The sequence below is a fragment of the Stegodyphus dumicola genome, chromosome 4, assembly GCF_044657685.1.
Source record: "Stegodyphus dumicola isolate Sdum_Otavi_A_Nest chromosome 4, ASM4465768v1".
NCBI lineage: Eukaryota > Metazoa > Arthropoda > Arachnida > Araneae > Eresidae > Stegodyphus > Stegodyphus dumicola.
The window spans coordinates 255,071,501-255,095,669 of record NC_140771.1 but is presented as its reverse complement, the minus strand read 5'-3'; the positions used below and the strand labels follow the sequence as shown (position 1 = coordinate 255,095,669).

The following is a 24,169-nucleotide window of genomic DNA, read 5'->3' as shown; positions in this document are numbered from 1 at the left end:
TGGAGACAAATTAACATATGCTTTTAAAACCTGCTATTTGTGCTTTTTGTTTCATCTGTATTACATCAGTACCTGCCACTAAATTTGAAATTGTGTAAAACCTTTGCATGTTCTTTGATGTGAAAATTCATCTTGTTGAATTAAAGTGATAAAATTATAATTTTGATTTTGATTGAAAGATTAAACTGCAAGCCATGTTAAAGAAAGTTGACAGAAGAAGCGCATGTTTTTCAAATAAATGGGAAATTACATACTTTTATGGTGGTGTGTGCAATAAAATTGTATGTTTTATGTGTACTAAGGGAATATCAGTTTGAAAAGAATGCAGTTTTCATCACCATTACAAAATGAATCGGGAGAAAATAAAAATCGAAATGTTTTAAGGTGGTAAACTGAGGAAAAAATTACACTTTAAAATCTGGTTTACATTCTGGAATTCATTAAAGATTTATTTGATTAAATTTGAACTTCTTTGAACTGTAATTGTTTTAAAATATTAGTATGTCAGCCAACACAGTCGTGGAATATATTAACAAAATCGCTTGTAATTTATGATGTCACTTAAATTAAAGAAATATAGATTTTGCAGTATTCTCAATAACAGCTGATAAGAGTTCTCACATCATAGATATAGCATAGCTTGCTGTTTTTGTACTAAGTGTTCTTGATGAATTTAAAGTAGTTCAGGAATTGTTGTAAATTATTCCTTTATTTTCTCAGAAATTATAAAATGGTTGATGCAGCTACTATGGTTGGTAAAAAAATGAAGTAGTGGTAAAATTAAGAAATATAGCGAAAGAAAAATTTCAGAGTACTTTTTATGCTGTACATTGCATTTTTCAACAAGAAGAAATGGATGATATTATGGAAACTAATTAAAACAGTAAACTTTATCTGTGAATGAACTTTGAATCATCAATAATTTGTTGTATTGCTTGAATTCAAAGTGAGTACAAGAAATTATTTATTATAATGAGGTGAAGAGTTGTATTAAAATGATTTTTTTATTTAATAAATTAAATCAAAATTTTCATGATTTAATCAAATAAAATTATTTCAAACGAAAATCTACAACAAGAATTTGGAGATAGATTTAAAGAATTTAATGATTTAGGGTCCAGTTTTAAATTATTTCCATTATCATTAAATCCATGTTCCATTAATTAATTTGCCATCTACAAGAAGATACAGATGATTAATTTTTATTTCTTCTTATCCCCAAAGATAAATATTCTTGATTATAAATTTTTGCAATAAGAATAATCACTGGGATTGGAAGTAAAATTATATGTGAACATTTTTTTTTTTTTTTTTTTTCAGTCGAAAATTAACAAGTCTAATAAAAGAGCTTTTTCACACTTGAAAATTAGCAAGCCTAACGAAAGGGCTTTTTCACAGCTGAAAACTAACAAATCTAGCAAAAGGGCCGGATTGATTAGCATCTACAGTCCTTGGCAGACAATTTCCAGTGATTTTCCTTTAAGGCCGGTGTTGCCAGATGCGATTTTTCGCAAATATGCGTGTTTTGACAAACTTGTGCTACTAAAATTTTAATTTTTACGATTTTGAGAAACTTTTGCGACATCCATCATTTTTGTATGCTACTTTGAAAGATTTTTTTTTAATACATCGTAAAATGCTTTTATGTTAAAATAATGTATTAAGTAAAAACAAGTTATACAGTCAAAAGTCTTTAATCCGGACGTCCATAATCCGGAATGATCTATAATCTGGACCTCAAAGCTACAAACATTCTGCTCATGAGTAAACGCATAATGCGTTTACGCATGCGCATAATACATTTACGCATGCACATTTAATGTATAACAGATGGTATAAGTTAGGCTAAAATTATCTAATTATCTATTTCAGTTAATGTTGCAGATTGCGTTGTTCCTTAATCTTCTAGTTGGATTCGGCTTATTATTTTTTGCAGACTGTTAGAGCAATTTTATAGAAAGTAAGCTTGAACTTTCGATTATGTCAAAAAGAGTTTCCAATTCTGGAGCTGCCAAAGCATTTACAAAGCGAAAGCATGTTTTGATGTACTGCTTCCGATAGTGAAGAAAGTGACAGAGAGGTTATTGAAAACGAAAAAATTTCGATTGACAAATTAGTCGGTATTCTCGACACGGCAATTATAGGACTTGCACAGCGGAACTTTGTAACTCAACAACAAATTATGTCTGTTTATAGAATTTTAAAGAGAAAGTATTAGCACATAAAACGAAGCAACTTAAACAACTTACACTGGTGTGCAAAAATTAAGGACGAAGTCGAAAAATTAGCATATCAGCTGAACAAAGACGCAGAATGGACAGAAAGAGCAATTAGGAGATTAAGTAAGGTGATGTACGGTAGCACATGCGCAGATATGCAGGTAGACTTCATGGGGTAGTGTCTGAGTAGTATAAAGCATGTTGTCGGTGTAAGATTAGTATTTCTGGCAAAGAGATTGCATGCCGTATAGCAGTTAAAATCACACCGAGTTGCTGCCTCAGCGATAAATGGCGAATAATCAATCTGTTAGGCAACATCTGGATGCTTTTACCCGAGGTCGAATCATTGGGAAGTTGGAGGAAGGCCGCATTGTGACAAGTGTGGCTGCAGAGTTCGGAATTGCTCACAGCATCGTTTCACGACTTTGGAGACAATTTCAAACTACAGGAACAGCTATCCGGGGGTTTAGTAGTGGTCGTCCACGAGGAACCACACCCGCAGATGACCGGTATATTGCCTTACAGGCCAGAAGAAACAGGCGGCAGACAGCAGGAGAAATCACTAGACACACGACACAGGCGACTGGACAACCGATATCGCGTTTTACCGTGGCCAGAATGCACGGTGATGGTCTGTTTGCACGACGCCCTGTACGGTGTGTACCTCTAACTCCTGCCCATCGGAGAAGGCGTTCTCTGTGGTGCCGGGAACACCGGAATTGGAGAGACAATGAATGGGGACGAGTACTCTTTACAGATGAGAGCATATTCAGTCTGAGTAGCGATTCTCATCGCATACTCATCTGGAGAGAGCAAGGAAGCCACAAACATCCCTCGAACATCATTGAAAGGGACAGGTATGGAGGTGGCGGTGTTCTCGTTTGGGGAGGCATCATGCTTGGTAGTCGTACAGACCTTCACATCTTTGATGCAGGTTCAGTCAATGGGACCCGATATTGTAACGAGATTCTTCTTCCATATGTGCGTCTTTTTAGAGCCGCTATGGGTCCGCAGTTCCTTTTCATGGACGATAATGCACCATGTCATCGCACAGTAGCTGCCGAACAGCTCTTAGAGAGTAAGGATATTGAACGTATGGATTGGCCAGCACGATCTCCGGATTTCAATCCCATCGAGCATGTATGGGATTTTCTAGGCAGACGCTTGGCAGCTCGTACCTTACCACCAGTAACGATTCCGGAGCTTCGATTGGCGCTGCAAGACGAATGGGCAGCAATGCCTCAACAACTCATTGACACCCTCATTCTCAGCATGGGCAGATGCTGTGAAACCTGCCTAGCAGTCAGGGAAGATCATATCCCCTATTAAAGACCGGATGTTTCTTGCTGGACACCCATCACAGGGATGTTTAGGTCTTCAGTCGCATTGCACTCCATGCTACTTTTTCAATAAAGCTTCTTTTTATCCCTCTGATTTCTCTTTTAGTAAGTGTTGCTTACATTACTCATGTCCTTACGTATTGGGGATCTTACGGTATTAAATGTGTTGATTTGGAAAGCTTTTGTACAAAGTTGTATTGAAAAAACCGTCTCGTCCTTAATTTTTGCACACCAGTGTACATTGAAAGAAATGTTTAATAAAGTAAACAAATAAATATTGAACTTTATTTTTGTAAATTTTAATACCCTTTAGATCATAATTGCTCTTTTATTTCCTAAATTACGCTTTCGTGTTTTAATTTTATAATTTCTGCATGCCATCTTACCAGATTTAAACTGATGATCTATAATCCAGAAAAAACGATCATCTGGAGCCGCCGAATCCGGATTAAAGACTTTTGACTGTATTAAAAAAAGTTTATTTATAAGCATCTGGCAATATTATTTGCAAGGCTGCGCAGCCTGATGCCAGTGTAATGAGAAAGGGGTAAGGGAAATGTACAGAAAAGGGGAAAAATGCTTCGGAAACCTCTCACAACTCTCCCTTGTCTCCCGTGCAATTTGTTTTGAAGTCACTTCTGTGGTGATAATGAATTGAACCAAAGAAGTTGCGTCTTGCCCGCCATATATTGCGTACCCAAACAGAGAAAGAAATGAAATTCATACTCCTGATTATAATATTGCTGAGAACTAAGCAAAGGAAATGACTTAAAAATCAAAGCAAATTTTCTAAATAACAACGCAAATAAGTTTACTAGTGAATGAATAAGGCTTTCTTAAGTAACCAGAATCTGAAACTAATCCACCACACAGAATGGAAAACTCACTGGAAAGCATTCCTCAATTAAAAAGTTCACAATTAAAAAAAAAAAAAAAAAAGAAGAAGAATTAACTGCTTACTCAAAAAATTTAGTACAAAAGTGTTAACAGTCTCGTGAGGAATCTCTTAAGAATGGATATCTGATAATTAATTTAAAATAAAGAAACCTTAATTAAATGAGAATTAATTAAAAAATAAATGGATATTTAAACATTTTTAAATGAGGAATATAGTTTTAAAATTTTCGATAAGGCTATACATAATTAAAGAGATTAACAATCAAATACAGTCTGCAACTTACAGAACCAACAGATGGTAAATTTTTGATGACGTCAGAGGTCATGTGAGTATGTGTAACTTTGACGTTACAAAACATCATGTGATTTTGACGTCATTTGCGACTTTTTTAGTCTGCTTTTGCTATTTTAGTTGAAAATTTTCTCGCAACACTGTCTAAGGCTACAATTGTTACTAATTTGAAACACCTTTAAGTGTCAGGTTGTAGTGAAAAGTAGAGAAATGTATAATTTTTAGTATTTTCTCTGCATGTGTCAATAAAAATTTAATTCATGAAGGAAAGAGAATAGGTTGTCCTTATATATTTTGAAGTTTTGTTCCACTGGGGAAGTTTTCTTTGAAAATTTGGTAAGTTTTCATAATTTGTTTATTTTACATTTATTTTTAAAGTAAGTTATTTAGTGGTTAATTCAACATATTAGAATTATTTGCAATAAATATCAATCTGGAAATTTAATATTTAGCTGCTGATGATACATTTGAATTATGAAATGCAATTAGCAGAATTTGTTACGGATAGAAAATAAACATGACAAAATGTTATTTTTTCTTTGCAGTATTATTATTATTATTATTATTTATGTATGTTTTGATAAATAGTAAGTGAAATTTGAGTTTAAATGTAGGAAGTTTGAAATTTTGTTAATAAAAATCTGGCTTACTGGCTGCTTTCAAGTTGTGTATGTGACATGCAAGCAATTTGTGTTCGAGACTACTGCTCTAAGTAACTCATATTTTTCTTTTCTTATGTTTAAAATACATATATTCAGTGCATACACTTTCATCCTTCAGTAAGATGTTCTTATTAAGCAGGTAGGTATATGGTTTCTTATTTAGAGAAGTGCAAATTGCTGTATCTTAAAAATTTGGCTCCACATTTCTGTGAATTGGTAAGGAAAAAGGCCACTTTGCAAATTTTTAGGAAAAGCTACTTTAGTTAAACAATTATTTTGAATTATATACATAAAATTCAAACAATTATTCTTCCGGTCGCTAATTTTCCCCCTCTCTAAACAGAAAAAGTCTTGCTGTAATTTCTTAATTTCTTACTTTAATCTGTCTGTTACTAATGTAATAAATTACATTTACTTATTACATTAATTTATTAATGTAATAAATGTTTTTATTATAATACTTTTGCATATCATGTTGATCTTTAAAAAATGGGTTAAATTTTGAAATTGCTAGTATTCGTTATTTTCCATTAATGTAATAAATGTTTTTATTATAATACTTTTGCATATCATGTTGATCTTTAAAAAATGGGTTAAATTTTGAAATTGCTAGTATTTGTTATTTTCCATGAGATAAAATTCCTGATTTTGACCATTTTGGAATTTAGTTGTCTTTCCTTCGAGGCATAAATTTATCCTCTAAAAGCCTAATACCAATTTATTAGCCAAATAAATGCTATGAGAAGATGGGTCTGTCTGAAATATAAAGCCATTGTTATTTGCCATTTTATGAAGCTTTATGAGTACCTTTGCAATTATCATTGTCTGATTACCACTTCCTGTTCATTGACCTTAGAGCTCCCTTACAACCTCATAAAAATTGATATCAACATTGTATTATTTTCAATGTAAATGCTGTTTTACACACATTTGTTCATAAGCCTATCTAAAATACTTTTACCACAAAATCGCAACTATGTGTATTGTACTATCAAGAGAGAGAGAGTCGAAAGAAAAGGGGAAAAAATTTACTTTTATATTCTCATGACTCTTAGCATGAACAAAAATGAACGTATAGAGGTGGTGTTCATAAGCAGCCGTTTTCTTTCAAATGTTTGTTGAACAAGAGGGAATGCAGGCCCCATATTTATTAACATTCAAAGTGCATTTATTTCAGTGCTGTGTTATGAAAATTATGTCCTAAGAAACACAGCATTGAGTTCATGCAACAATAAGCATTTTTGCTGTCTTTGATTACATTGCAAAGTAATTTATAGTGGAATATAAAAAGTATATATGACATGTTGATACATGCAAAATTTTTTTTCAGTTAAAGCCTTATAATCTTGAAGAACTTAAAAGTCATTGAATATACTGTTTATCTTCAGTGAGTGTAATGATTTCCATAGCATATCAAAATACAGAATAAGAATCTTAAAATGAAGTTGAGATTTTTTTAATTTCTTGCAGGTCGTGATTTAGAGTCTCATATCATTTATTCCCCACCTGGTGCCAGTACAAGTGGAATCAATTCTCCTCATCAGTCACCTTATGCCTTGAGAAGGAAACTTTCTCCACAGGAACCCAGTAGTCCAGGTTCTAGCAGTAATGGTGTGTTGAGCTCAGATTCAATGTGTAATCATTCTTCTGCACCGCGGAAACGGCAAAAACGTGCGTTTTCCTCCTCCCAGTCAACGATAGATGGTAATTATATGTAATCTCTGATGGATTACTGTTTAAATTCATTTATATATATATATATATGCATAGCCTTTGAAAAATCATAATGCAGAGTATGCAGGAAATTTATATAAATGACTGTGGATTTTGCATTGTAATATTTTAAAGGATTTTTCAAATTCTGTATTGAAATGAAAATAAAAAGTGCCACATTCTTTGGATGGTTATAGTCAAAGCTCTTAGAAATATATAAATATTATAAAACCATACTTTTGAAATATGAAAAAGGGAGACAAGAGAAACAGATCACTGCTATGTTAAAAAATGATGCCTTATTCTGTTAAAAGTGATGCATGCTGTACAAAATATCAAAGTGGGAGGAAAAGAGTATTAGTGCTAGATGAGATAAGGGGATTATGTGAGGGATAACAGATTTAGAAAACTTTCTTTGGATGGTTATAGTCAAAGCTCGTAGAAATGTATACAAAATCACACTTTTGGAATATGAAAAAGGAGAGCTGAGAAACAGATCACTGCTATGTTAAAAAATGATGCCTTATTCTGTTGAAAGGTGATATATGCTATACAAAATATTAAAGTGGGGGACATTGTCTACTGAAGATATCGCTTTTAGTGTTGCCTCAAATTGTATGAATTACTTAAAATGTTTATGTTGTGCAGTTATTATATTAATAAATACTTTCTAATCATAGATTTTCTATTTCCTGGTAAATGGCAGACAGTATGAAATGTTGTTTAATGTACCTCTTCTATATTTAAATAAACATTCATGTACAGTACTATATCTATAATCTGTTTAACTTCGATGGTTATATTATTGAAAATGCATTAAATTATATGGATGGTATTATGTCAGAACATAGAACATCCTTTTGCATTGGTAGCCTAGATGCTGTGAAGTCTGAAATGTTATTTATCTCATTAAACTAAAATACATGTGAAGTTTTTGGATCAAAAATCCCTCTCAAAACATCTGCTCTATATGCATACTTTAGATTCTAATGTAATACTTGAATTAAGTGAAAAGTCGTTGTCTAGATCAAATGTGATGATCATACTGAAATTTAGGTGTTAGAAAAGAAAAATATAAATGCAGTAATTTTCAGAATTTAATCCCCTGCTCTCAAAACCCAAGCAAAACTTAGCAATTATGTTTTTTAAATGTTGAGAGACCAAAAAGGTAAACAACTTTGTGAAACAATACAAGATATAAATTAACATTTTAATATCTAAAATCATTGTCTTTTGCTTTCATAACAAAATTCTTTGGAAATATGTGTGTATGCATGTTATTATGATAAATTATATCATGTTTTTATTGTGTTAGCTTTGCCACCATATTCTCCCGATCTGAGTCCTTGTGACTTCTTTCTGTGAGGCACATTGAGAGATGCTGTAGTATTCGGGGGTTTTGAAATTAAACTGCAGTGTGTATATGAATAAATTTCACTCTGTATATGATTAATTTTCTGTTTTTAAATGGTTATAGCCTTATTTATTATTTTATCACTTTTGAGTTCTTATAAAATTATTGCCATACTAAGAAATCAAGAAGTATGAGATCTGGAATGGTCGTGACATCCATTTCGAAATTTCTAGATTTTACGTCGCCAGTTTAAGCACATTAATCTAGTAAGATTAATGTAGAAGATATGAAAGAATATGAATTATAAGAAAAAAATCAATTATATGATATATGAATTATATTTAAATCTAGTAAGATTAATGTGGAAGATATGAAAGATCTAGGTAAAAACACGCTGAACAAATATTAATTTAGAAGTCAAACAACGAAAATCAGCGTTATATTTGGAAATTTTCACAGGACTATTTCAATAGTTTTACTGAATCAACCCTCATCTGAATTTACCCTCAGCTGAAGAAAAATATAAAAGGTCGTTCAGAAAATATTATATGAAAATGTTCATGTTGTTAATATATGAAAGGTCGTCCAGAAAATAATGAAGCATTTATGATCTTAAGGAAATTTTATTCTTCTCCCAAATTAGAGCTCATTGTTAATATCTGCTTGTTTCATGAAAAGTTTTTCTCAGTGTAAGTTTTTTAAGCAGTTTTATGTGTTAGTAATTTTTGTTCAATTTTATAAAGGGACATAATTTTGTATTCAATTATAAAATTTAATTGTTCACATTCTGTAATTTCCTTGGTGAGAATTCCTGTTAAGCAATCATTTGAAATCTTTTCATTCTCTTAACTCTCTATATCACTTTTTTCACAATTTGTGGCAATAATTTCCAGTTTTAAAACCATACTGCAGGTTTTGCCATCTGCTGATTGATACATTAACATATCTGTGTACTATTTGCTGCTTTTTTGTTTGGTGTATTTCCTTGGTGCCAGACATCACCAGTTTAATTTGTCTTCTTTCCTGATGCGTAACTTCAGCTATATAAGCTTCATTTGGCATTTCTTTACATAGTGCATTCATAAAAAAATTCAGGCCCACCAGCGGCCGAGCAGTGAAGTCACTGAACACTGGTAGTTCGGTCCGAGGTTCGAATCTCGCAAACGGGCTAGCTGCATGGGCGTTTTCGTGGTTTTCCCCATGTGTAATGTGGATACGAGCCAGTTTCCCTTAGAAAGTCCTCCACAAAGGTATTCCTCCCCTTAGGCAGATAGCCCTAGTGTGCTTTGTCATAATTAATTAAACCAAATCATCAAAAAATTCCATGGTTTTTTTCTGTCAAAAGCCACTTTGTGCTTTTTCGTTCTCTCTCTCGCCCCACCCATTTTTTTCTTTCTTTTCTTTTTTCTTTCTCTTCTTCTTTTTTTCTTTTTTTTTTTCATATTTCCTTGGAGACAGACATCACCAGTTTATTGGCTTCTTTCTTGATGCAATTAGGTTTTCAGCTAATCGTGGTTTTTTTTTAATTTATTTATTTTCATTTTTATTATTGAAATAGATTTTTACAGTTTGGGATATTTAAGCAATTAACAAGTAGTTATACTGGTTTTTTAGAGGAAGAAGCATGCTGCACAAAGAAAGACTGTTTGAATAATCAGTCATGAAATTAAATGTGACTTGGAGACAAAATGGCTATATTTTTTGTTATTTTGGCTTGCTACAGATTTTGCCATCCATTTATTGACTTGATTGTTGTTGCAGTGAAAGACTTCTGTTATATCTTTATTTAGCATTTCTTCACATATTTCTTTAATTAAAAATTTTTGCATTTTAACTTTGCTATTATCTAAAAATTTTCAAATTTGTGGCTATTATCATCATCATGAAATATGGTAGCTTGCTGTGAATAGGCTTGGCTCCAGTGTTTTTACAGCACTCTAGGCAATTAGTATGGTTAGTGTCCTATATAAAAAGAATATATTCATAAATTAAAGTTAAATGTAACTGTATTTAATTATGGCCTGTGAGAACAATTTACTGGTACCCTTTAAAAATTGGTATCATTGACAGCTGCCTATGTTACCTATGCAAGCATTTAAAAAGATATCTTTGAGGAATAATGTTAAGTTTCTTTTTTTGTAAACATGCAAATTTGTCACTGGCATATGAAATTCTTCAGAGTTATTGAAAAATGCAAAATTTTTCTTCTTGGTTTGTATAACACCAAACAGCAAAGTGATCTCATATAAAGTAAAATTATAGTGAAACAGCAGCAAAAGAGCTTATCTTGTGTATGTTTAGAACTTCCCCTAGTTTCACCAAAGATCAATAAACAGAAAAGAAATGGAAAACGGCAGTCAAAATTCATTAATTGAAAGACATGCAGTACATTCATTTTTGTACATTTCTGATTTGAATCATTAACAGAAGCTAAAAGAGATTCTCTCTTAACATTTTAGCATTTCATTTTGCTAGGTTCATGGAATTCAGATTTATTTTGATTTATTTTATCAATTCAGATTTATTCTATTTTTACTTGGTTCATGGAATTAAGGTTTATTTTAAAATGGTCTGTTTTAGTTTATCAGCTGAGGTGTGGTGGGTCATCATTGTATCATACTTGATTCATGCATGAAAAGAAACTGAAATGGAAAATGTCATGTTAGTTACTGGTGACTGTAGAAAGCTCTGTGAAACATTATGGAGCATATTGTCACTTCATTTTATCTAATTTTCATGGCTTTTGGTATCTGTTTCCTTGCTTATCCTAAGACAAATGGCCAGGCAGACAGACATATGCAGGGGGGGGAGTTGCAACGAGTCTTACTGATTGCAAAAAATTGCAATTGAGCTATAGGTGGTCAATTTTATGAGCACTTGAATTTTATCGCCTGTCTGATACAATCTGGCAGTTGTTTGTGAAAGATAAAGAAACAATTTTTTTTTTTTTAAATAAAGCATCTAGAGCAGTATTATTCAAACTCGATGGCAATGCAGCCCTATAAAAATGAAAATGACCTCTCGTTAAAAGAAAACAATTTTATGACTCCATTTCAGAGTGCCAATCCTTAGTTATGGGTGGACAAACTTCATGTCATTAAGAGCCGCATGTTGGAATTCAGGAATATTTGAGAGCCACAACTAGATTTCCCCAAAACCACAAATCCATATTTACATCATTTTAAAAGTAGTAAAACTGGTTTGAAATGAAGGACATTTAGTAATGTTAGTTTATATATTTTATTTGCACAAGAGCCGCACCACTCGCCTGCTAAAGCCGCACATGGCTCGCGAGCCGTGATTTGGCCACCTCTGTTATATACTATCAATTCTAATTTTTTTAAAGATTTTCACCTTGCAGCCCCACACTAAATTTTCAAATGGGATCGGACCCATAGTTTGAATAACGTTAGATTGTTAAGAATTTTTTCATTCATTAATATGATAATTAATGAATGCTTTAAATCTAATGATATACTAATTCAGAAGTCAAACAACAAAAATCAGTGTTATATTTTCAAATTTTCACAGGAATAGTTTCGATGGTTTTACCGAACCACCATCCTCAGCTGCACAAGCGCAAATGAACAAGATAAGATCTAATGATCAGATAAGATAAGAAAGCCTGGACAGAAAATAAGCTAGTTGCGCCATCTGTTGATGAAACCAGAACTAAGACATAATTTCTTTAAAGCCCAAAGGCAAAGATGGATTGGAATTAGGATCGTTAACTAGAACAGAAAGATTTTTTTGAATGTGAAATGCCTCTAGAAAATCCAGTTCTCCAATGGAAGATGTTTTTTGAATAATTTTGGCAGCAGAAAAATTGAAAGTGTGATTTTTGGACCAACAATGTTGGGCAACAGAAGACTTCTGTGTTTCCTCTTTTCTAATATATGCCTCATGTTCCTTGACGCGAAATTTTAGGGCTCTCTTAGTTTGGCCAAAGTAAATTAAACCACAATGGCAAGGAATCTTATAAATACCCTAGGAATTCATATCCGGAATGGGGTCCTTGAGTATGGAACTCGGAATTTTATTGATGGGAGAATAAACGACCTGAAAGTTAAATTTCTGCAAAATATGTGCAACTTTATAGCTAATTAATGGAAAGAAAGGGAATGACAACAGAGTTTTTATGATCTCCTAAAACAAGAGTGTGCCTTTTAGTGTGTTGAGAATTTTTTAACTGTTTGATTAATAATATGAAAAGCCCCTGTCAGTAGCTATCGCTTTTAAATAATTTAGTTCTTCATCAAGGGATAGTTTGGAGGAGCAAACTTGAAGAGCATGGAAAACATAGGAATAAAATGAAGCTAACTTTTGTTTAGTCGGAGACATGATTGAAAGTGTGGTGGAAGGCAAACCGATGAAGGTTTACGGTAAACCGTAGTACTGAAGTTGGATGTGTTACGTGTGACCATAATGTCGAGAAACAGAAGAGAAATTGCAAGTCTCAAGTTCAAAAGTGAACTTAATAGCAGGTTCTTTGCCTTCGGCCTTTAAAGAAATTATGTTTTAGTTCTGGTTTCATCAACAGATGGCATCACTAGCTTATCTTCTGTCCAGGCTTTCTTATCTTACCTGATCATTATATTCTATCTCGTTCATTTGCGTTTTTGCAGCTGAGGATGGTGGTTCAGTAAAACCATCAAAACTAGTCCTGTGAAAATTTGAAAATATAATGCTGATTTTTGTTGTTTGACTTCTGAATTAGTATTTGTTCGGCATGTTATTGTGTCTTAATTAATGACATAGTCTTATACCTTTTAGCTTGCAAAATATCAGTATGTTTAATGTTCTAGAATTATACAAGCTGGTAAAGTCATCTTACTGCTTTTCATCTGAATTACCCTGCATAAAAATTTATTGATAGTAAGATATATCATCGTTATGAAAAATAAAATTCTGCGAGCCCTTCTCTTTATGGAATAAGAATAAAATTACGAATTTTTTTACTGTCTGTATATTTTTCTTTCTTTAAAATGGAATGAATGCTATTAGTTAAAATAACTAGATTTTAACTAAATGCATCATTGCAAATTGGTGCAGGTTTGAGTTAAGATATTTTATGCTTTTTATTAACCACATTGATTTGAATCAGCAAAAGTATAATTATTATTGATAAATAGAACTTATTTTTGTAGATAAATATCATGTATTTTTTCACTAGTCTTAGGTTTGTTATGAATAGAAATATTTATAATGTAAATCTGTAAATTATAACTGTTATATTTTTCTATTCAGCAACACTGTTCAACTTACATTCTTTTTAAAATTATGCTTTCATGACTTTGATTCAGATGAGAATATTCTCACTGTCCCCTCAGTTTGTAATTAAAGTCGCATTACACGATCTTGAGTTTACCACTGTTTTAAATTCTGTAATGAAGAATCTAAAACTAAAATTTGATGATAACGTTTAGTTCATCATTGCAGACTTTTTTTGTCTATCCGATTATGGTGACTACTTTAAAAAAAAAGGGGGGCCTGTCTTTAATATCAATGCGATATTATCCTTGTGGAGTAGGCTCTAACCCCTTGCTTTATGTCTGTTGACTGTCCATCTCTGCAGTGTTACCCTTTTGTTTACACTGATGTGTTACAGTGTATTACAATATGCAGGAATGGTCTTATTCTAAAAGTAAATTTATTCAAGAAAACAACTTTTTGCATGGTTTGAATTGGCAAAAATGATTTTATGTTGGAAATTACTAAATTATAGTTAGAAGAAGTGAACCAGATGGATGCAGACCAAGTTTGTGCTAGTTGTTGATTCAGTAAGCATATATGTGTCTCTTTAAGCTAAAAAGTATAGGTCACTCTAGCAGATTAACAAAAGGAGAGGAATATATATATATATATATGGTATTTGTATGGCTATGGCTAAGGGGCGAATTTTAGCTTATAAATAGTAATTAATTTATCTAGAAGATTTGAATTAAGCAAAAATAATGATTTTAATTGAGCTATCTTGTGTACATTTTTTTTTTTTTTTCATATTCAAAAGATTAATTTTCTGAATGTTTATTTGTAGATACGGGTGAAGCAGCACATTATCTTTTGTATGAGCTTCCAGATGAAGTTCTGCTTACTATTTTCTCTTACTTGTTGGAGCAAGACCTGTGCCGTGTAGCACAAGTTTGCAAGCGCTTCCATATCATTAGTAGTGACACAGAACTTTGGTAATTTTTGTTCTTATTTTTTATTCATATGTATACAGTACAATTTTTTTAAGTTTAGTATTTATTACAGTATTTCTGAAATTGTGCATATCAATTCAATTGAAATCATTGTTGAAGGAGAGGTAATTTGTGAATGAACTTAATTATTATATAACTCCTAGTGTAATAGTTATGTTAATTATTTATGTGCCTATTTTTCTGTTGCTCATTAACTGTAGCATTATATGTTTAATGTACATGTATGTTTGAAGGAATACAAGCACACGTATAATCAGCAGAAAATCATTTTTATTGACAGCAGACTGATAGGTTTCTTCCGAAAGGCTTGACAGAAACTCAAAAAATACTGTATATTCCGGCATATAACGTGCACCAGTCTATAATTCACACCTATAACTTCAAACTATATATTTTTATTTTTAGGTGTATTTGCCATATAATGCACACTCTTTTAATGGTACACTGACTTGACAAGCGATAAGGCGAACAATATGTGTTTGGGGAAAATGATGGAGTGAGTAAATAACTCTGCAAAAAGGATGAGTTCTATTCAATGCAGATAGGCACAAGAATGTAATTCTAGGGTTTTGAGGAAAGAGGGGCATAATTTGGAATTCGACTGCACTTCCAACCTAAATGGGGTCGAAAATGGATTGCACTTCTGTGGTATTAGAAGTTGGATGTTTTCGAAGCCATGATTTTGAAGCGAACATCGAAGGCACTTGGTTTAGTTGAAATACAGTTGATCTAGTGTTCTTTTTAGCAGTAACATGGCCTTCTGCCAAACAAAACCAATCCAGTGCTGGTTCTAAATGCAAGTCATTCAGTTTGCCAAAGAAAATGGAAATAGTGCTAGAGCAAGGATGTTTGCTGTTGGTCAAAGCTCCATACATGAGTGGAAGAAAAATGAAATTAGAATAGTTAATATGCCAAAGAATAAATGTACTTTACATAAAGGAGTAACAAAATGGCCTATCCTAAAATAAAATGTTGTGAATTGGGTTTTAGAAAATTCCCCAAACATATTAATTGTTGTTGTTGCTTATGCTCACTTGTCTGACATAGTCAGCCCAAGCTTATGAAATTCCTCCTAGCCAGGAGTGCTAAATTATGCCTGCCGTTGGCAACATTCTTGAGCACCATTCAGGTGACAGTGTGATTTAGCTCAGTTCCACCCCCAATTTAGATGGGGGGAAGAAGGTTCCAAGCCAACCCCGCTTCCCTTCCACCAAACCACATGAGACGACTTTTGGCTCACCACATATTTAGAGTGCTGCCATGTCCACGGACACTATATATTTACAAACATCCATGCCTTCTCTGAGATTCGAACCCGGGCCCTTCGGCACGACAGTCGATGATGCTAACCACTATACCGGTTGGGTAGCAAATGCATTAGTTGTAACAAGAAACAGTGTACATTTATTTGCATGGCAGGTCAGCGATGCTAACCACTATACCGCTTGGGTGGCAAATGAATTAGTTGTAATAAGAAACAGTGTAATTTTATTTACCTTAAAGTGGGCAAAAGGAATGCAAATGGAAGTGAAAACTTTAAAACAACTTTGAGCCGGTTTAATTGATTTATTTCATGGAATAATTTAGTTCTATGAGCGGAAAAACTAGTCTCGCAAAGACTTGCAAAAGAGTGGGGTAACAAACTGATAAGTTTCCACAAATATATTATTGACCTACAAAGGCAAAAAAATTATTTACTTATTTCAAATATGGATGAAATTCCAGTGGTGTTGGATTTGATAGGAAATAGAAACAATTGATGTGAAAGGAACAAAAATGGTTCACATGAAAATAACAGGCACGCAAAACTCACCATAGTGATTTCCTGCTTAGTAAACGGTACAAAATTAAAACCTTTGGTTATTTTTGAAAGACGATGCCAAAATGTAATTTCCCAAATGGGGCTTTCATTCATGTTCATGAGAAATGATAGACGAAAACAATGTGAAATTATGGATAAGAAATGTTTGTTGAAAGCATCCTGTTGCCTTAAAGAATTCAGAAAGTCTTTTAGTTGGGGATATGTTAGGTCCCATCTAACAGATAATATGAAGAAGAAAGAGACATGGCATGACACTTTTCCGTTTTGCTGGTGCAGGCGATAAAGTTGCCAATAATGGTACAACTGATGCCAAACGGAATATCCTTGCTAGTAACCTTTTACAACTCATTTTCAAATTAGGTCACAGTCGTTTCATATCAGATTGATTGTTTTTTTCAATACTGGCATACAATTACATAGAATTTTTACCAGATAGTTCAATTTTATGCCCTAGGGCATTCACGGTAATTAAGTCAATTAGGATGCAATCACACCACTCACCTAAAGGCGAAAATATAGAAAAGGCAAAGTCAAGGGTTAAATTCATCCATTCTAAAGAGAATGCGCTAGTGAAGTAAAACGCGGTGGTTTTACATAATTTCTGAGTATTCTATTCGTACGAATTGAAATAATTCTTTCATTGAAACTTTTATTCCAAATTAAGATTTAACTTGAAATTAATGTAGATAATTATGGAGAGAATTAGATTTTTGTACCGTAGTTTACGTGAGATGAGATCACTTCGGGTCACGTGATATGAACCGATGAATCAGGATGTTGAACCATAAAAGCATAGTAAATTCTTAATGTCTTTTTAGAAATTTTTTGTGTTTATTTATTGGTTTTTTACAAAATTTTAAGTGATATTAAAATGTTTATGCCTTCAAAATAAAAAAAAAAAAAAAATTCTTAAGAACTAACATTTGTTAACATTTTTTATGTGTATACTGTATGTTGTTGCCAGTAAAGTCTGCTTGGCGAGATTAGCGCCGGTGAAACACAAAAGTATCCATGGCACTTATTCCAGGCCAATTAACTCTTTTAGTTCAGCCTTTAGATGTGTGCATCAATAAGCCATTCAAAGAAACTTCAAAACAACAGTTACAGGAATATGTGGATGTTTGAAAATGAAAAAAATTTTACAGAAGGAAGTCAAATGCATCATGTCAGTCTAGAAATAGTGTGCGAGTGAATAATAAAAGCATAGAATGAAACTGAACTTGATGTAATTAAAAAATCATTTAAAAAATGTAGTATATCTAGCAATCTGGATGGAACAGAAGCTGATTATTTATTTATGGGTTAAAGTGACAGGAATGGTGAAGATGAAACAGAATTCAGTATGTGAATTCTGAATGTATTCAAATATGATGGACATTTCGTGCTCTCCAATGGTGAAAATTTTTAAGTTCTTAAGTAATTAAAGTGCACTTTATATACTGGAATATACAGTAATTAAAAACTTATTATAATACAGTAAGTTCTGGAAGGCATTATGCAGGGTAAATAAAAAAGAATCATCCTCTCACATATTATTACAGCAAATACTTTAATTGGCACCTGTGATACATGAAATTGAAACTGTGACAGTTCAAGTTTCTTGCTGAATATTACAAATGCTGTATATGAGATCTTTTTTTTATGCAACACATATGCAGTCTTTAGTTCATGTTAGTTTCAGTCCATACTTGTTGAAGCATATCGAATGTTACAGATGGAACAGTACGGATAAGTGGATTTAAAGTTTATAATGTTGGGATGGCAGTGGCACAAAAATTTTCACATATTTCTACACAAAAAAATAATTGTAAAGTGTTATGTCTGTTAGATTTGGAGATCAGATGAGCAATAGATTGTTGTTTGCTCCTTTTGATTACCTTTCCTTAGCATTTCTATTTTAAAGGACTACATTGTATGCCATAACCATTTGTAATTAGATTTTTTTTTAACTTACCCTGTATTTTAATTCAGACATAAAGTGTGCAGTAGTTTTTCAAATGTTACATAATAGCAGATTCACTATTAAAGTTCAGTCCAACTTTCCTGTGGTAAAAATTATAGCAGAAGACCATTTTGCTGCTATTTCAAAACCCAAAGAATTAATTATAAGTAAATAGTAAGTTGGAGAATATTTTTCAAGTATATCATTTATTTTATTTAGCGTTTGCTAAAATTGCAAAAGCTTTTACTTTACTCTTCTATTCCTTTTTTCATTTATTGCTATTACTTCAATCATCTTGGCCCATGAGTGGCCGAGCAGTAAGTCTCTGAACACTGGTAGTTCAGTCAAGGGTTTAAATCTTACCGAATGGGGAACCGGTCACTTTTAAGCTGTGGTTTTCTGTCGTCAGCTTGAACTACGAGGCGACTACAAGAGATTTTGTTTTATACCTTCAGGCTGCCATAGGAACTCAAATTAGGTGTTCTACTGCTGCATGAATGCTTTACGAGGTTGCATTGTATGTGAGAAAAACCAAAGGTTTGTGTCCCACTCATTCCAGCTTCCTGAGGGGTCCATTAAAATTGGTGCCATCATCTTGTGCAAGATAACTGTGCCCAAATATGTTTACTGACTAGTCCAGATATAATCTGAACAATGTTTTGGACATATTATATGATACAGTGCTGTTGTTCTCCCCATGCACAAAGCTCTTGTATAGAATTCTTAGTGCGCTGCTAGTTTGAAAATGAGCATTGACTTTTATGCTAATTAACTGGATGAAAAATTAATCACCAATGAGTTGCTGGTGCTATCCAAAGTCGGCAATGAATTCGTGACTTTGGTGGAGAGTGCGCATGATCTGAAAGAAATATATTTTCTTTCAAAATTAATTGCTGTTATTGAAAGAAATGATCTCAGCTGGTTAATTTCAAGTTCTAGTGAGAGAAATAATACATTTTTTGGTATATTTTTGAAATTCATTCAATTGTTTTTATTTTATTTGAAATGTTTGAGCTATGAATCTGTGCAACTGATTTGTTATTTTTCCTGTGTTCCTTCTAGGAAAACATTATATCAGAATGTTTATGAATATGATCTTCCACTTTTCAATCCTGAACCGAAGGTATTTGAATTTGCACAAGCTGAAGATTGTAAATATGAAAATCCATGGAAAGAAAGCTTTAAGCAATTGGTATGTTAATATTATTTTAAGTTTGAAAGTTTTTATTTTAAATATATTGGAAAAATTATTTTAATTTTGTTTATTTTATTTTATTTATTTATTTATAGTACCGAGGTTTACATGTGCGTCCTGGCTATCAAGAACAGTACGACAACAATCCAGAACATTATCGAGGGAGAAATATAACTGTAAGACAGCATATAACCTTTATTTGCTTGTATTCATTTCTTAATAGTTTCAATTTATTAGTTATTCGTATTTACTATTTCATGTGCTGTAGTGGATTTCCAGATTTTTTATGAAAGCACCAATAAAATTAATACTGCTGGATAAAATTTTGTTATGTTATAATAGTAAATGTGTTTTATTATGCTATAATAGTAAAAGAAAAAAGTGTAAAATACTTTGATACATGCTGCGCAGTTCTGCTAAGATTATCGTAATGAATGTTTTTGTAGCCTTTTTGAATGGTTTTAACAGGTTTAATTGCTTCCTTGGGAAAAGGCTCATGATGCATAGTTATTCACACTGGTAACAAAAACAGCTTTGTTTCTGAAGCATGGGATATATTCAAAGCTAAGGGGGGGAAAAAAAAAAACCAGAGATTATCATGGGGAAATGAGTGCAGAATATTATGAAAATTGGTTTGAAAAAAAAAAATTATTGCCTAACCTGCAACCAAACAGTGTAATTGTATTGAATAATGGGCACCTTATTACAGTGTTTTATCTGAAAGCATATCTTCAAGTTCTTCAAGGAAGCTGGAAGGTCTCATATGCCCTTGGCCGAGAAGCATACTACTTAAAAGGTCGCTTGAGAACAGGAGAGATGATGAGGGTGGTAAAGAGGGCTGTAACCTGAGAAATGAAATATATGCATTATATATAAAAATGGCAATAGTGGCATAATGAATGACAATAGTTGCATAATGAATATATAAATATGATTATAAAATGTTGAAAGCAGAACTTTTAGTTCTCATTTCTAAGGTTCGAAACAATTTGAATCGCTTCGTATCGATGCTGTAGCTGCTGAAGCTAAACATGCTGTGCTCTGTTTGCCATCCTATCATTGCAAACTGAACTCGTTGGAGTAGTGTGAAAGTATATGTAGCATCTGAAAACATAATTTTAAAAAGGACAAAGTCCATAAATTGATTGAGAAAGGGATTGATTTGGTGACTCACATGTAATGGGCTAAATGCATGAGACATGTAATAGAAGGAGAGAAAATGTGGAAAAAGATTGTCTGGTGGAGAAAACCGTTGAGTGCGTGAAATTTATTATTGATGAGTGAGATGGCTCAGATTCTTCAAACGATAATCTTAGCAGGATTTAATACCTCATTTAAGAAAAAAGCCCTTTTCAGGGCTACAAATTAAAAATACAGGGGCTGCTTTCAAGGCCGCAAATTAAAAAAAAGGCAGAACTATAAACAGTTATAAATAACATTATAAATACAAGCTGACTTATAAATAACATTATAAATACAAGCTAACATCCCTTAGAAAATATTCTATAAAAGTGTCCCAACCAGTAGCTGAATGATTAAATCGCTGAATACTGGTAGTTTGACATTCTTTGAACCCAAGTGAAGGCTGTATTCATGATCGGTTTTGGTGGTTTTTCCCTTGCGTAACATGAATATGAACTCGTTTTCTTTAAAAAAATCCTCCACAAATGCATCTCACTCCTTAGTCAAATAGCTTTTGTGTGCTTTATTATATTCAAATCACCTAACCTAATCAATACGGAAGTACTGATCAGTTAACTATGGTAGAAGGAACAATGGTTTCTATCTAAAAGAAGAGATGGCTTTGTGGGGACTTTTAGAAAAAGATTTCTTTTATATAATACCCTGAGGTACTCCCATGCAGTTTAGAGCTTAGTCATTACAAACGAACTTGCTGCATACTACCAGTGTTTCACAGCTTAAGCGACTCTATCATTAATACGCTTGATTTGCAGGTGATTCCATCTATGGAAAGGAATAGTCAGATATTTCCATATATGCTTGTTATTTTTATACCTCGAAGTAATTGTATGGTTTTTACCTATACAGTCCTACACTACAAAATATAACTTATGGATTCTCAGAGAGCTGAATCAGCTTGCTTTTTATAACTTATACAGTCCTACAACACAAAATATAATTTGTGGATTCTCGGAGAGCTAAATTAGCCTGCTTTTTATAAATTGGGAGATGTAAAAGCAATGTACTCCCCTGCGCAAAGCAAAAAGACGCACCTTTCACGTGTACATAGATGCTTCATTCGACAAAATATAAAAACATAATTTGTTTTTAAAATGAATATCGCATGCTACAATTAATAGTATGTCGACTGTATGTTGAGCCATTTAAAATGCTTTGTTGAGCAGTCGAAATTGTGCCAATCACACACATCTTATAATATATAAATATGTATATCAAGTACAACTGATTTAATTTTGTGATATGTTTGAAAAATAAATTCTGATTTATCAATGAGCGAAAATTATTTATTACCAGGAAGGGAATGATGAATAGCTCCCCCCTCCAAGTTTCTGAATAAATGCTTATTTTATATTAACATTTTAAAAAACTATGCGTCATCAAATAAGTATCTAAATTCGCAAGAAGCTTCATATGAAATCCCCATTTTGCTGTACCAAAGTAAAGTTCTGTAAATTAATTTCATTGGAATTTTTATCATGGATGTAGAAATTTGGGAATTACCTAATGATGAAGCACTTTTAATACAAATTTTGCAAGAACAATAAATTTCTCGTTTTTAACTTTTAAGTATACAAAAGTTTTAAGTATATTCAAAAAGACATGAAATGAAGCTGTCCTTCAATTCAAAGGAAGGACTAAAATGGAGATATAAAGGTACAGCATGCCAAGGAAAACTAGAGGATTACACTCTGAAAGCGAGTTTGAGGGATAGAGCATAAGTTTTTCATCAGAGGTTTGCTTCATTTATGATGGTGTTTAGAGTTTCTGTTGACTTTCATTGAATTTTGCTGGCATCAACTTGATATGGTGATATGTCATACATGATGATAAATCAGTATTTCCTTTTTGTAGTGCATATATGCGATAATATGTATTTCCTTTACTATGTTATTTTATTGTGTGATTTAAAATGCAGTTTAGCGAGCTTCGATTGGCTACAAATTTTGTTCAATCTTGGTGATGAGTAAATTTGTTTAAACATAATATGATGTCATCATTCTCCTGATTTTTTTTTTTTTTTTTTTTTCCCCAGTAAAAATAAATAGATGTGTACATAGACAACATCAACGCAATGCCGAGTTTGTGCAATTCTTTGATTTTTTTTTTTTTTAAAGTAAAAAATAGATCGATGTGTACGTGAACGCTGATTTTGTGCAATTCTTTGACTTATTATTTTGGTTTTGTGTAGTGTGTCCTTGAAATTGTGCCTTGCTGGCCAACTGCCAATTTTCGTCATGGGGTCCTGTGAAATATATTTTTACCCCTGGCCCTTAAGTAAAATACAGGAAACTCTATAAACTATTTCTAAAGGGGAAAACATATGAAAAATTTTTGGTGCTGTAAATATTGATGAATTGAGATGACAAAAGTTATACAGTACAAAGTCTGTAATCCGGACTTGTCGATTTAGGGATTAGGGGTTTTTCCTGGTTATAGATCATCAATTTAAATCTGGTAAGATGGCATGCAGAAATTATACAATTAAAAATATGAAACCATAATTTGTGAAATAAAGAGCAATTATGATCTAAAGGGTATCAAAATGTACAAAAAAAAATAGCTTAATATTTATTTGTTTACTTTAGTAAACATTTCTATCAACGTAAGTTGTTTAAGTTGTTTCGTTTTTTGTGCTAATACTTTCTCTAATTCTATATAATTACGCAAAATGAGCCTGGTTTTTTTAACATTCTGCGCTTCAGACGTTGTGCAACCGAAAGAGAATATTTTTATTTTTTCTTCTCCAATAACGGGAAGTTTTAATTTCTTACAGATGTCCTGTCTAATAAATGTTCGCTGCGATCCTAAATCAAACAACAAGCGAACGCTTTGCTGGCGCCAATTGCCTGTGTTTATAATTTCAGCTCGTGCTGTCAGAAGAAATGAGTTATTTGCTGTTGTGCAATCAGAAACAGAAGAGACTACTGCCCTTTGGACGGGACTCTTGTCTGACGCATTCATTTCGTCAGAGTGTATCAATGTATGATGTCGCCGATCGCAAATACCACAAGTTAGTTTCGATTTGCACATCCTCGCTAAATGGTATCCTTTGAGGCACCTGAAACAAAATCCCCTTCGCCTTAACGCTTCCCTTTTTTCAGGCACAGTTTTTTGACATGATTCTGACGTATGATTTTCAGAACAGAATAAACAGCTATTAGATAGTGATGTGTTTAACGCTGTCTCAAAAACGTTCTCCGAACTGCCGCTTATTTTCAAAATGGGATTTCTTTTCAGTGACTTCAGAATCTGTTGGCTTAATTAAAAATCCTGTACGTTCTCGACTTTCTATTTCTTTTCTTAGAAAATTGAGCAAATTCGTAATTT

At 32.7% G+C, this 24,169-nt stretch overlaps 1 protein-coding gene across 1 annotated transcript in view; it reads left to right on the top strand.

The window, feature by feature from the left end:
* The window catches only part of LOC118187535 (F-box only protein 11-like), a 100,326-nt gene that overhangs the window by 22,203 nt on the left and 53,954 nt on the right, over window positions 1-24,169 (top strand). Inside the window, exons 2-5 of the mRNA XM_035357779.2 lie at window positions 6,881-7,114; window positions 14,515-14,662; window positions 19,507-19,636; window positions 19,735-19,815. Coding sequence (XP_035213670.1) covers window positions 6,881-7,114; window positions 14,515-14,662; window positions 19,507-19,636; window positions 19,735-19,815 — 593 coding nt within the window. The remainder of the gene's footprint in view (window positions 1-6,880; window positions 7,115-14,514; window positions 14,663-19,506; window positions 19,637-19,734; window positions 19,816-24,169) is intronic.